Genomic DNA, 12,500 nt, shown 5'->3' on the forward strand with positions numbered 1-12,500 from the left:
GTCTCTCTCCACTTATTCATCTCTCCGTCTCATCCCTCTCTCTCTCCGTCTCATCCCTCTCTCCGTCTCATCCCTCTCCCCCCCCCCCAGGTGGAGCTGGAGGAGAAGCTGGCCTCCATGAAGCACAGGTCCAGCCGCCTGGAGGAGCTGTTGCCGCGGCGGGTTGCCAACGCCGAGCAGCGCGAGCTGCTGTCCCTGCTCTGCCAGACCCACGAGCTGGAGCTGGACAACACGGAGCTGCAGGCCGCCGCGCTCCGGAGGCAGCACGCGCTCCGACACCGAGACTTTTTGCTGCAGCGGCACGAGCAGAGGAGGCACTTGGCCGACGACATTATACACCAACAGAGAGCCGTTATTCAGGGTAAGACACAGTACTGTATGCATAGTATACAGTACACACACTGAGGAGAGAGCACGCGCTCCGACACCAACAGAGAGACGTTATTCAGGGTACACATGTGGAGCTTCTTTCAAAAATGAGATGGTACATACTGTATGCATAGTATACAGTACACACACTGAGGAGAGAGCACGCGCTCCGACACCGAGACTTCCTGCTGCAGAGGCACGAGCAGAGGAGGCACCTGGCCGACGACATTATACACCAACAGAGAGCCGTTATTCAGGGTAAGACACGCATGCGTTACAGACACATGTACACACAATGATTCTCGCACACACACAGCAGAGACCATAGGGATATAGTAGGTATATACTGTAGGTATAGATATAGGTGTAATATCTTTCTACTGCGAACACACAAGCAGCCAATGATATTATACACCAACAGAGAGCCGTTATTCAGGCTAAGATACATATGCATTGTAGGGCTGCACGATATTGGAAAAATATGCGATACGCGATATCATGACTGTAAACCGCGATATCGATATTACTCGCGATATTTAATATATACATATTAATTCCCCTCTCTACTTGCCATTCTACACTTTATCATGTATAAAACAACTAAAAGCAATGTGTTATTTCCAACATTATTTTTTATGAGGAAAAAACATGACTAATATACAGCATCAGCTTAAAATGGCAACGTTTTTAATACATTTTTTAAACCTTTTCACCAAATTTGCTGTTATTAAAAATGTAAAACTTTTTGCGATACGTGGGCAACGTTTGCGATACGTGTATCGTAAGCCGTCCGTGATGTCGCGATATCGATACATTTTCGATATATCGTGCAGCCCTAATGCATAGTATACATACAACACGCGAGGACACACACTGAGGAGACAGCACGCGCTCCGACACCGAGACTTCCTGTTGCAGAGGCACGAGCAGAGGAGGCACCTGGCCGACGACATCATTCACAAACAGAGAGCCGTTATTCAGGGTAAGACACAGCACTGTATGCATAGTTTACAGTACACACACTGTATGCATAGTATACAGTACACACACTGAGGAGACAGCACGCGCTCCGACACCGAGACTTCCTGCTGCAGAGGAGGCACCTGGCCGACGACATTATACACCAACAGAGAGCCGTTATTCAGGGTAAGACACATGCGTTACAGACACATGAACACACAATGATTCTCGCACACACACAACAGAGACCATAGGGATATATTAGGCATATAGGTATGGATATACAGTAGGTATAATATATTTCTACTGTGAGTGCGAACACACAAGCAGCCAATGATATTATACACCAACAGAGAACCGTTATTCAGGGTAAGATACAGTACATGTGGAGCTTCTTTCAAAAATGAGATGGTACCCATTTTGGAACATTTTGGGCATTCCATTGAATTGCATTGAAAAATGCATTTTTATAGAGGCTTAAAAAGTATGTTCTCAAAACATGGCAAGAAGTCACACATGGATGATAGGACTTGGTTACAGTCAATTGCAATATTAAACAGCAAAAGTAAAAAATAGTGGGTATCCCATTTTGGAAAGAAGCTCTTTATATGCATAGTGCAGACATAGTAGTATACTGTACATACAGTACACACGAGGACACACGCTGAGGAGACAGCAGGCACTCAGGAACAGAGACTTCCTAGTGCAGAGGAGATACCTGGACGATTGGAACAGAGAGCCGTTATTCAGGTAAGACACACACACACACACACACACGGTATAGACACATGTACACACATCCATACCCACGTACACAGCAGAGACGATAGCCACTCAGGTATAATCTCTTTTTATTCCGAACACACAAGCAGACAATGATATTGTACACCAGTGTTTCTCAAACTTTTCCTGCCATTAACCCTTAAGAGGAAGGGTGTCTGTCTGCGCCCCCCTCGAGCAAAATGGTTACGAAAATACAAATAAATAGGCTTTCTCAAAGTTTACTAGAGCCTAATATACACGTATATGGCCTATGATGTTATCTAAATATTAGTGAATAATTTAATTCATATATTGTGATTGTAAAGTGAATGTGTTGACTTAATGGTAAAGCAGAAAAGTATTAAAAAAGAAAAACCTTCTGACTTCACGCGCCCTCCCTCCAATACCTCCGCGCCCCACTAGGGGGCCTTCCGCCCCACTTTGAGAAACACTGTTGTACACCAACAGAGAGTCGTTATTCAGGGGAAGTGAAAGTGAAAGTGAAAGCCCACCTGGTAAACTGCAGCTCCCATTGCCATTGTGACACAGCACTCCACGGCACACAAGTGCACACTGCACACAACATGATTGCATTTATGCCTCACCCGTGCAAGAGGGCAGCCCCCAATGGCGCTCGAAAGGGAGCAGTGTGGCGGTACGGTACCATGCTTAGGGTAGCTCAGTCATGGAGGAGGATGGACTGGTTTCACACATTCACTCAGTCATAATATCTTTCTACTCAGAGCGCACAAGCAGCTGATGCCAACAGCGAGCACATAAACACACCCACCCATTCACACAGACACAGACACACAGACACAGACACACACACACAGACACACACACACACACACACACACACACACACACACACACACACACACACACACACACACACACCTGGCCAATGACCTCATACGCCAGCGGCATTCTTTAATTCACGGTTGAAGACATGCGTAAAGTTTATTTCAGGTTCATTTACTTCGTTGATCCCTTAAGGGATATTGAGTCTCTGTATTTATCCAAAACAATGTCTCATGTTTAAACACACACACGCACGTACGCACACTCCCTCCCTCCCTCACTCACACTCACACTCACACACACACACACACACACACACACACACACACACACACACACACACACACACACACACACACACACACAGTATGGAACTTCCTGCTGCACTAAATGCCTTGTTGATTATGTCATGCACTCAACACATTTTCATACTTGCATCTACCTGAGAAACCTCTCAAAATCAAGTTCTTTTGTGTTCAATTTGCAAACATACCAGTGTGACCTAAGTCTTTGGGATGTTTTCAGTCCATTGGGAATGTTTTGGCTTCATTTACAGTGAGGCCTCAGATGGCTTACTGTATGTGAACATTGACTTTTTTTGTATTATTTCCTGTTATTGTGTACGAGACCAACTGTTTTCAGTTCACATGTTTAAGCCACACTGGGCGTCTGGTAATGTTGTATTTTTGTATATCCATTGTACCGTATTTCCTGCTATTGTTGTGTATAGTACAGTATGCGTTTATGGTGCAGGCCCGTAGCCAGCCTTGTGGTAGGGGGGGATCTTTTTCCCCCGAAAGTGGACTTCATTTGGCTCCCTATTCCAATGTCCCCAAATACACGAGCACACTTCAAATATTTTAATTTAGACATATTTTATTCATTATGAGTTTGCTGTTAGTCTGTTGCTGTCCTGAATTGTTTGTCTGTTGCTCCCCATTCTTAACATAAATGGACATGAATTGCTTCAAATTACTGCTATCTGACAGTTATTTTCATTGTTGGCCCAGTGTTGGGGGGTTCGAGTGGGGGTGGGGGACAGGAGGGGGGGTTCGAAAGAACACCTCGAACCCCCCCCCTGGCTACGGGCCTGTGGTGTTGGGTAAAAGGCTATTGAGTCCAGCAGAGCTGCAGCTGTCTCTGCCCGCAAGTCCTCAAATAATGTGTTGTGAGAAGAAAAAGGAGTCGCACACAGGAGCTTGATGCTGATCAGTGAAACTGTATTAAAAGCTGAACATAAAGAGAAGCCAAAACAAAAAAGTGGGATGCAAGCGTTTCAGGTCTAGCCCATCATCAGTGTTCCCAAAATCAAAAATACATATCAAATCAAATACAGTTTCACTGATCAGAATCAAGCTCCTGTGTGCGACTCCGTATTCTTCACACTGCATTTTTGGTTTGGAATTGCGCACCGAGTAGGGCTGTAACGATACACTCAACTCACGATTCGGTTCGTATCCCGTTTTTTGACCTACGGTTCGATACACCCCACGATTTCTCATTTGCCAATGTTATAAAATAAAATTATGAATAAAACTATGATAGGTTGTGGGTAGAATAGGTTACAAGAGGCTACAAATAATTTACAAAAAAAAAATATATATATATATATATATAATGTTATGATGATTTGCAGCTTGGAAGCACCATCACTTCATGTCAGTTTTCTGGACTGATGTGTGTCAAAACTTTGAAAGGGTGTATCACGATACTGGCTCCTTGTATCACGATATAGTATCGTGAGTCTGTGTATCACGATTTCTCGGTCATATACAATATCGTTACAGATCTAGCACTGAGCGAAACTTCTCAAGTAAGACAAAGGCGCGGACGCCATCTCCACCTTTTTCCAGACCTCAAATAATGAAATATGATCATTAAAGGGACACTGTGTGAGATTTTTAGTTGTTTATTTCCAGAATTCATGCTGCCCATTCACTAATGTTACCTTTTTCATGAACACTTACCACCACCATCAAATTCTAAGTATTCATTATGACTGGAAAAATTGCACTTTTCATACATGAAAAGGGGGATCTTTTCCATGGTCCGCCATTTTGAATTTCCAAAAATAGCCATTTTTAGCTGCAAAAATGACTACTAGGAAGCATACTAGGAACCATACTAGGAAGTATTTGTTTATTGCTTGTAAACCTTTATGTAAAGATCAAATTTGGCAATAGGCAGCCCAGTTTCCATGTGCAGCATAGTTGCAGTACCTTTTTTGACCATTCCCTGCACAGTGTCCCTTTAAGATTCCTGCCTCAAGGAAGATAAATTGTGTATATCCAACCAATTCAACTAAAGGAAAGAAAAGAAAAAAAAAACAAACAAAAAACACACATCTGGTGAAAGCAGCATGCCTGAAATGCAACTATTGAAACTTTCTAAAGGAAAGTAATGGTGTTGTGACTTTGTTGTCTTTGTGGTTGTTAGATAACGGTCTGGTGATTCCTGAGGAGTTGCAGTAGTTGTACTCCGTACCTGAGCAAATTAACATGAATAATTTTGTTTATTATTGTGTATTGTATTAACGTTCTCTTTTCATTTTTCTACTGTGTGTTTGTGGTTGTTAGATAACGGTCTGGTGATTCCTGAAAGGTTGCAGCAGTTCTACTCCGTGTACCTGAGCAAATTAACATGAATATTTTTTTGTATTATTGTGTATTGTATTGACGTTCTCTTTTCATTTTCTACTGTGTGTTTGTGGTTGTTAGATAACGGTCTGGTGATTCCTGAGGAGTTGCAGTAGCTGTACTCCGTGTAACTGAACAAATTAACATGAATAATTTTTTTTATTAATGTGTATTGTATTAACGTTCTCTTTTCATTTTCTACTGTGTGTTTGTGATTGTTAGATAACGGTCTGGTGATTCCTGAGGAGTTGCAGTAGTTGTACTCCGTACCTGAGCAAATTAACATGAATATTTTTTTTTATTATTGTGTATTGTATTAACGTTCTCTTTTCATTCATGTTCTACTGTGTGTTTGTGGTTGTTAGATAACGGTCTGGTGATTCCTGAGGAGTTGCAGCAGATGTACTCCGTGTACCTGAGCGAGCTGAATGAGGGGGGCATGGACCAGCTACTCAACCTCCTCACCGTCACGTCCACCAACATGACGGTATAACACACACACACACACACACACACATATGCAGATGGCCTTTTCCATACACACACACACACACACAATGTCTGATGAAGGGCATACTGCCCGAAACGTCACTACGTTAAATTAAGAGAAATGGGAGCTTGGTGTGCAGACTTTCAGTTTCAGTTTTCATTGCACACACACACACACACACACACACACACACACACACACACACACACACACACACACACACACACACACACACACACACACTCAACCTCCTCACCGTCACGTCCACCAACATGACGGTATAACACACACACACACACACACACACACACACACACACACACACACACACACACACACACACACACACACACACACACACACACACACACACACTCAACCCCCTCACCGTCACGTCCACCAACATGACGGTATAACACACACACACACACACGGACACACACGGACACATACACACACACACACACACACACACACACACACACACACACACACACACACACACACACACACACATATTTTCTAGCATGGTCCAAATACAGTCATTTTTGCAGCTAAAAATGGCTATTTAAAAATGGCGGACCATGGAGAAGATCCCCCTTTTCATGTATGAAAAGTGCTACTTTTCCAGTCATAATGAATACTTAGAATTTGATGGTGGTGGTAAGTATTCATGGAAAATGTAACATTAGTGAATGGGCAGCATGAATTCTGGAAATAAACAACTAAAAATCTCACAGTGTCCCTTTAAAGCCACACTCTGCCGTTTGTACTACATGCAGGCATTCCAGACAGCAGAGCGCGAAAGTGGTCGGGAGAGGCACTGTTCACTTACTAATGACTCGTCTAAGCATTGGCTGACTCTGGAACTTATTTAATCCTACCATGTACCCCCTTTCAACTAAAACTAAAATTTAAACTAAAAAAACTCTCTGCTTCTGTGTGCAGGACGAGTCCATCCTGGCAGTTGCTAAGCAGCTGAAGCTGGATGACCTGGTGTGTGAGATCCTCCATGGCAACCAGGCAGAGTCAGCAGCAGCAGCAGCAGCATCCCGGCCTGACAACAGGAGGACCAGCAACAGGCACCCTGTCACCACCACCACCACCACCACCATGGCCACCATGGCCAACTCATCCACCTCCGGACCCAACAACGACAGGTGTGGTAGACTACTCATGCAGTACACAGGGCATGCACAAGCACATGCAGACGGACACACGCACAGAAGTGTGCGCACACACACACACACACACACACACACACACACACACACACACACACACACACACACACACACACACACACACACACACACACACACACACACACACACACACACACACACACACACACACACTCTCTGGCCTGAACGAAGAGATACATTGATTAGGAGGAAAAGGTGAAGAAATGGTTTGAAAAGGAAATGGTTCCTCTTGCCTTGTGGCTTGTGGCTCAACCATACATTTTTTACTAAGCTTGAATTTTAAAAACATCATTAACTACAGTCTGCATGTCAAGCACTTCATACAACCACACAACAGAAAGAAGTGAGCGTAAATAGCAGTCTGCATTCCACATAATTGGCTGAGCTATTCCGTTAAAGTGCCCAATCCACAATCAAAACAAAACAAACAGACTAACACAAAAAACAGCATCCGCCAAGCACCCAGATAAATGCAACACTAAGAGCAGAGATAACTTGTGCGTGAAATTGAGCTGTCACTTGTGCTATCTTGAGATTCTGTACAGTGTAATTTAGGCACCAGCGTGCTGTGTTCCTGATCCTGTTTTGTGTAGTTTACATCATTCTGCATGCTTGGCTAATTTTAGGAACGTCTGGTTTCGTGCAGGAATGGATGGTTATCCCAGGAGAGAGAGAGAGAGAGAGAGAGAGAGAGAGAGAGAGAGAGAGAGAGAGAGAGAGAGAGAGACAGAGAGACAGAGAGAGAGAGAGACAGAGAGAGAGAGACGAGGGGTTGAGGCAGAGGCTGTGTGTGTGCGTGCGTGCGTGCGTGCGTGCGTGCGTGTGTGTGTGTGCGTGCGTGCGTGCGTGCGTGTGTGGTTTGTCTGTTGGGCTGAAGGAACTAAATTTAATTTGAGTTCAGCACAGTGGAACATTCTCCTGAATAATTCCTATCTGTCCTTGTAAACGTTTCTGTTTGCAATTTGTCTTCCATGGTTAAAGGCAACTTTCTATTTATGTCTCTCAATACCAACTTTTGTTTTGTATTAACGTGTAAATGGTTGCTTTATTTCTCACTATACTGCATGATTAGTGTAACTGGGTATTGAATTGGTGATATTTGGATTTGTGTGTATGTTTCCTTCACTTATCACCTTCAAGCAGATTAAAGTGACTGGCCATAAATTACTGTGACCATTGCTATCCCACCATTTTATTCACCATTGAGCAAAAATAATCAGTGTTCTGTGAAATTGAAAAAAATGTTGAATTTAATAGAGACAGCAGTTTTTATGATACATCAGTTTTTATAATTTAGTTTTTATCATGTTAAATTACATTATGCCATTGCAATTTTGGGTAAAATGTAATAACATAACCCTCATTTCCTGTTCTTGTTTGTTTGTGTTATTTACCAGTGACAGTAATAAGATGTTCAAGAGCAGCACAAGACCATCACGTGTCCCCCGACGCCGGCCTCTGTCATCCAGCCCTCCTCCCCTGACGCAGGTAAACAATACGCAAGAGATTAGGATTATGCCTCTGCCACACTCAGATTACCATCATTCATTAATTCGCATAATCTCCCAATATAGCAACGTGTGAGTCAACTGTCACATACGGTTGACATATGCTAACAGGGAGAGTACTGAGCCTAGTTGGATGAATTAGCTAGCAGTGCTAAGCGACAAAGACAACAAAGTCACAACACCATTACTTTCCTTTAGAAAGTTTCAATAGTTGCATTTCAGACATGCTGCTTTCACCAGATGTGTGGTTTTTTTTTGTTTTTTGTTTTTGCTTTAGTTGAATTAGTTGGTTATACACAATTTAGCTTCCTTGTGTCAGGAATCTTAAAGGGACACTGTGCAGGAAATGATCAAAAAAGGTACTGCAACTATGCTGCTCATTGAAACTGGGCTGCCTATTGCCAAATTTGATCTTTACATAAAAGTTTACTAAGTAATAAACAAATATTTTCTAGTATGGTCCAAGTAGAGTCATTTTTGCAGCTAAAAATGGCTATTTTTGGAAATTCAAAATGGCGGACCATGGAGAAGATCCCCCTTTTCATGTATGAAAAGTGCAATTTTTCCAGTCATAATGAATACTTAGAATTTTATGCTGGTGGTAAGTATTCATGAAAAAGGTAACATTAGTGAATGGGCAGCATGAATTCTGGAAATAAACAACAAAAAATCTCACACAGTGTCCCTTTAAGATCAACTCAAAGTGCTTATGTGTAACTTACATTGGCAAATGTGCATGAATTTCCCGGCTGGCCAATTGCTCTCATTCAAATGTCCCTTCATACACAATTCAGATCTAGCTTCAGACTACTGAACTATACTACAGTGCATAGTCTATTTCATGTTTATTTGTGTGTGTGTGTGTGCGTGTGTGTGTGTGTGTGTGTGTGTGTGTGTGTGTGTGTGTGTGTGTGTGTGTGTGTGTGTGTGTGTGTGTGTGTGTGTGTGTGTGTGTGTGCGTGTGCGTGTGCGTGTGCGTGTGCGTGTAGTCCACAGGTGGTAAGGTGGTGGGTGCGGTGAGTGCTGATACACTGCGTGAGATCGCCAGCGATACCAAGAGCATCTCTGTCATCGCAGCACAGAGGAGATCACGCATCAAGGCTACCAATGTATGTCACATGTCACACACACACACACACACACACACACACACACACACACACACACACACACACACACACACACACACACACACACACACACACACACACGAAGGCCATCAACAATATTAGCCCCTGATATACACACTCAAAGATATTCTCTCACCAGTGGCGTAACAATTGCATATAGGGTCCCAGGGCAAACCCCTGATAGGGCCCCATCTAATAGCCTACCAGGCCCCTCATCACCAATATGGGAGGGCCCTGCCCCAATTTTTGAAATACATGGCTTAGAGTGTAGTCATTCCCTGGACTGTGGAATAAGCAAATTGACTTTATTGAAATAACTTTCAATGCCAGTATGTCATTTCCTGAATGTCAAAAATAACTGTCTGCTTTGTGTGTGTGTGTGTGTGTGTGTGTGTGTGTGTGTGTGTGTGTGTGTGTGTGCGTGTGTGTGCGTACGTGCGTGCGTACGTGCGTGCATGCGTGCGTGTGCGTGTGTGTGTGTGCGTGCGTGCGTGCGTGCGTGTGTGTGTGTGTGTGTGTGTGCTTGCGTGCGTGCTTGCGTGCGTGCGTTCGTGTGTGCGTGCGTGCTTGCGTGTGTTTGTGTGTGTGTGTGTGTTATGACCATCAGAAGCAGCGTAGTCACTCCCTGGAGCGGGGCCTGGGTGCAGTGGCGGGCGCAGCTGTCCGCCCGGAGGCGTCGCCAGACAACTCCACTGCCACCACAACCACAACCACAGCCACCACAGCTGCAACAGCTGTCCCCAAGACACCCAACTTCTCCACGGCCACCATCACCAAGGCCACCGCCTCAGGCAAGAATACAATACAATACAATGCAATACAATACAATACAATACAATACAATACAATACAGAAGACTTTACAGAATAGAATAGAATAGAATAGAATAGAATAGAATAGAATAGAAAATAATTAAGTAGAATAGAATAGAATAGAATAGAATAGAATAGAATAGAACAGAATATAATAGAATAAAGTAGAATATAATAGAATAGAATAGTGTAGAATAGAATAAAGTAGAATAGAATAGAATGGAATAGAATAGAGTAGAATAGAACAGAACAGAGAACAATACGATACAATGCAACAAAACACAATGCAATTAGTCCAGGAGTATTAGGGTTTCACCCGGAACAAATTAGTGACAAGCTGAACATTTCAGAATATCTTCAGAATACCTTTAGGAATGACATGCTGTACCAAAAGTCCCCAGGAATCCCCCTTGAGCTCTCTGAGAAATTCAAGATGGCGCCCAAAATGTATGATATTTTATGTTTTCATGTAATTACTTTTCAATGGGTGGATGGATTGGCACCAATATTGTGTGCCAACACTCTATAATAATAGGAATAACATATATAAACAGATATTGATTAAACAGCAGTAGTCCAATTTCTCCATACATCGATCCACTCATGCTCTGCTAAATGCAACTCTTTAAGTTTCATAATAACACTGGTGTTTTTCCTGTGTACCTTTGCAGCCCTGGTAGCGGCGGCCAGGCGCGGTCTGCGTGCGGCGGGGAGCGTGGAAAGCCTGTCGACCAGCACGCCGGACGACGACCCATCGAGGGAAGGCAGGCGGAGGCGTACCGGAGCAGGAGCTGGCCCGGGTGTGAGCCAGAACGGAGCCGGAGCCAAGAAGGAGCCTGCGACGAGAGCGGAGCGCCGGAATGCCAAGTCACCGGAGAGACACCAGAAGCAGATCCGACGCCGGCGCTCCAAGTCGTTTGATGTCAACGGAAAACGGGTCAGTCAATGATAACTGTCTGTTATTGTTCATGACATTAAGATTTTAGGAGATTTGTATGCCTTAGTGTGAGAGGACAAGATAGAAAATGAGTGGGAGAGAGAGAGATGGGGAAGGATCGGGTCCTCGGCGTAACAGTACAGTGTCTTAACTGTTTGAAGTACGGGTAAGGCCCAGTCATGTTCACCCAAGTTTCATCAGTCCTGCTTGATGTAGTCTGGCAGCAATGAAAAATAGGAATCAGTGGTTTGGACAGTTCCAGTTCTGTCTCGTTGCATACAGAAACTTAAAAAAAAATAATCATATAAAAAAATTTATACCAAATAAAAGATGTCTGACTGGCAAATCGAAATCCTGGAAACTTGGAACCTAGAAACTTGGGAAAATGACTCAATAGGAGTAAAATGTGTTCATGTTGCTTTGTAATGATTCCCACAGAAACCCAAGATCGGCGCCTCCAAACACCCTGTGCTTGAGAGCGTGTCCGACAACCGCCTGACGCGCCCCTCTCCCGCCCCGACTGCCGCCGCCCAGCCCCTGCCAAGCAACGTGGGAAACCCTGCCACGCCTCCCACCGTCAAAGTCAAATACAGCGTCTCCCATCACACAGGTAAGAGATCTCACACACAAGTCTGATTCTAAGGTCTCCTTGGTAACCAAGGGCTTGACATTGGCACCTGGCAACTGGCCAAATGTGGGATGAGTCTGACTGGCTCGTGATAGTTTCGATGTCAACCGTAGACAATGGCAAATGGCTTATTCTTGGGTAAGGCACATCACAGTAGACTACATATATTAAAGGGGTATGCCACTATTTTGGGGCTTAATACAGTTAAAATCGTTGGCCAGGGTTTATAAAGGTGGTAAAGTGTCTTATTTTTCATGTA

General features: G+C 43.7%; 1 protein-coding gene across 1 annotated transcript in view; it reads left to right on the forward strand.

Annotated features, from left to right (window-relative positions):
* Window positions 1–12,500, forward strand: part of si:dkey-26i13.8 (kinesin-like protein KIF19) — a 46,561-nt gene that overhangs the window by 29,822 nt on the left and 4,239 nt on the right. Inside the window, exons 16-23 of the mRNA XM_063198270.1 lie at window positions 91–361; window positions 5,897–6,018; window positions 6,970–7,181; window positions 8,624–8,714; window positions 9,724–9,843; window positions 10,472–10,655; window positions 11,348–11,613; window positions 12,052–12,223. Of these exons, the coding sequence (XP_063054340.1) occupies window positions 91–361; window positions 5,897–6,018; window positions 6,970–7,181; window positions 8,624–8,714; window positions 9,724–9,843; window positions 10,472–10,655; window positions 11,348–11,613; window positions 12,052–12,223 (1,438 nt within the window). The remainder of the gene's footprint in view (window positions 1–90; window positions 362–5,896; window positions 6,019–6,969; window positions 7,182–8,623; window positions 8,715–9,723; window positions 9,844–10,471; window positions 10,656–11,347; window positions 11,614–12,051; window positions 12,224–12,500) is intronic.

This window comes from Engraulis encrasicolus, chromosome 1 (assembly GCF_034702125.1).
Source record: "Engraulis encrasicolus isolate BLACKSEA-1 chromosome 1, IST_EnEncr_1.0, whole genome shotgun sequence".
Taxonomy (NCBI): Eukaryota; Metazoa; Chordata; class Actinopteri; order Clupeiformes; family Engraulidae; genus Engraulis; species Engraulis encrasicolus.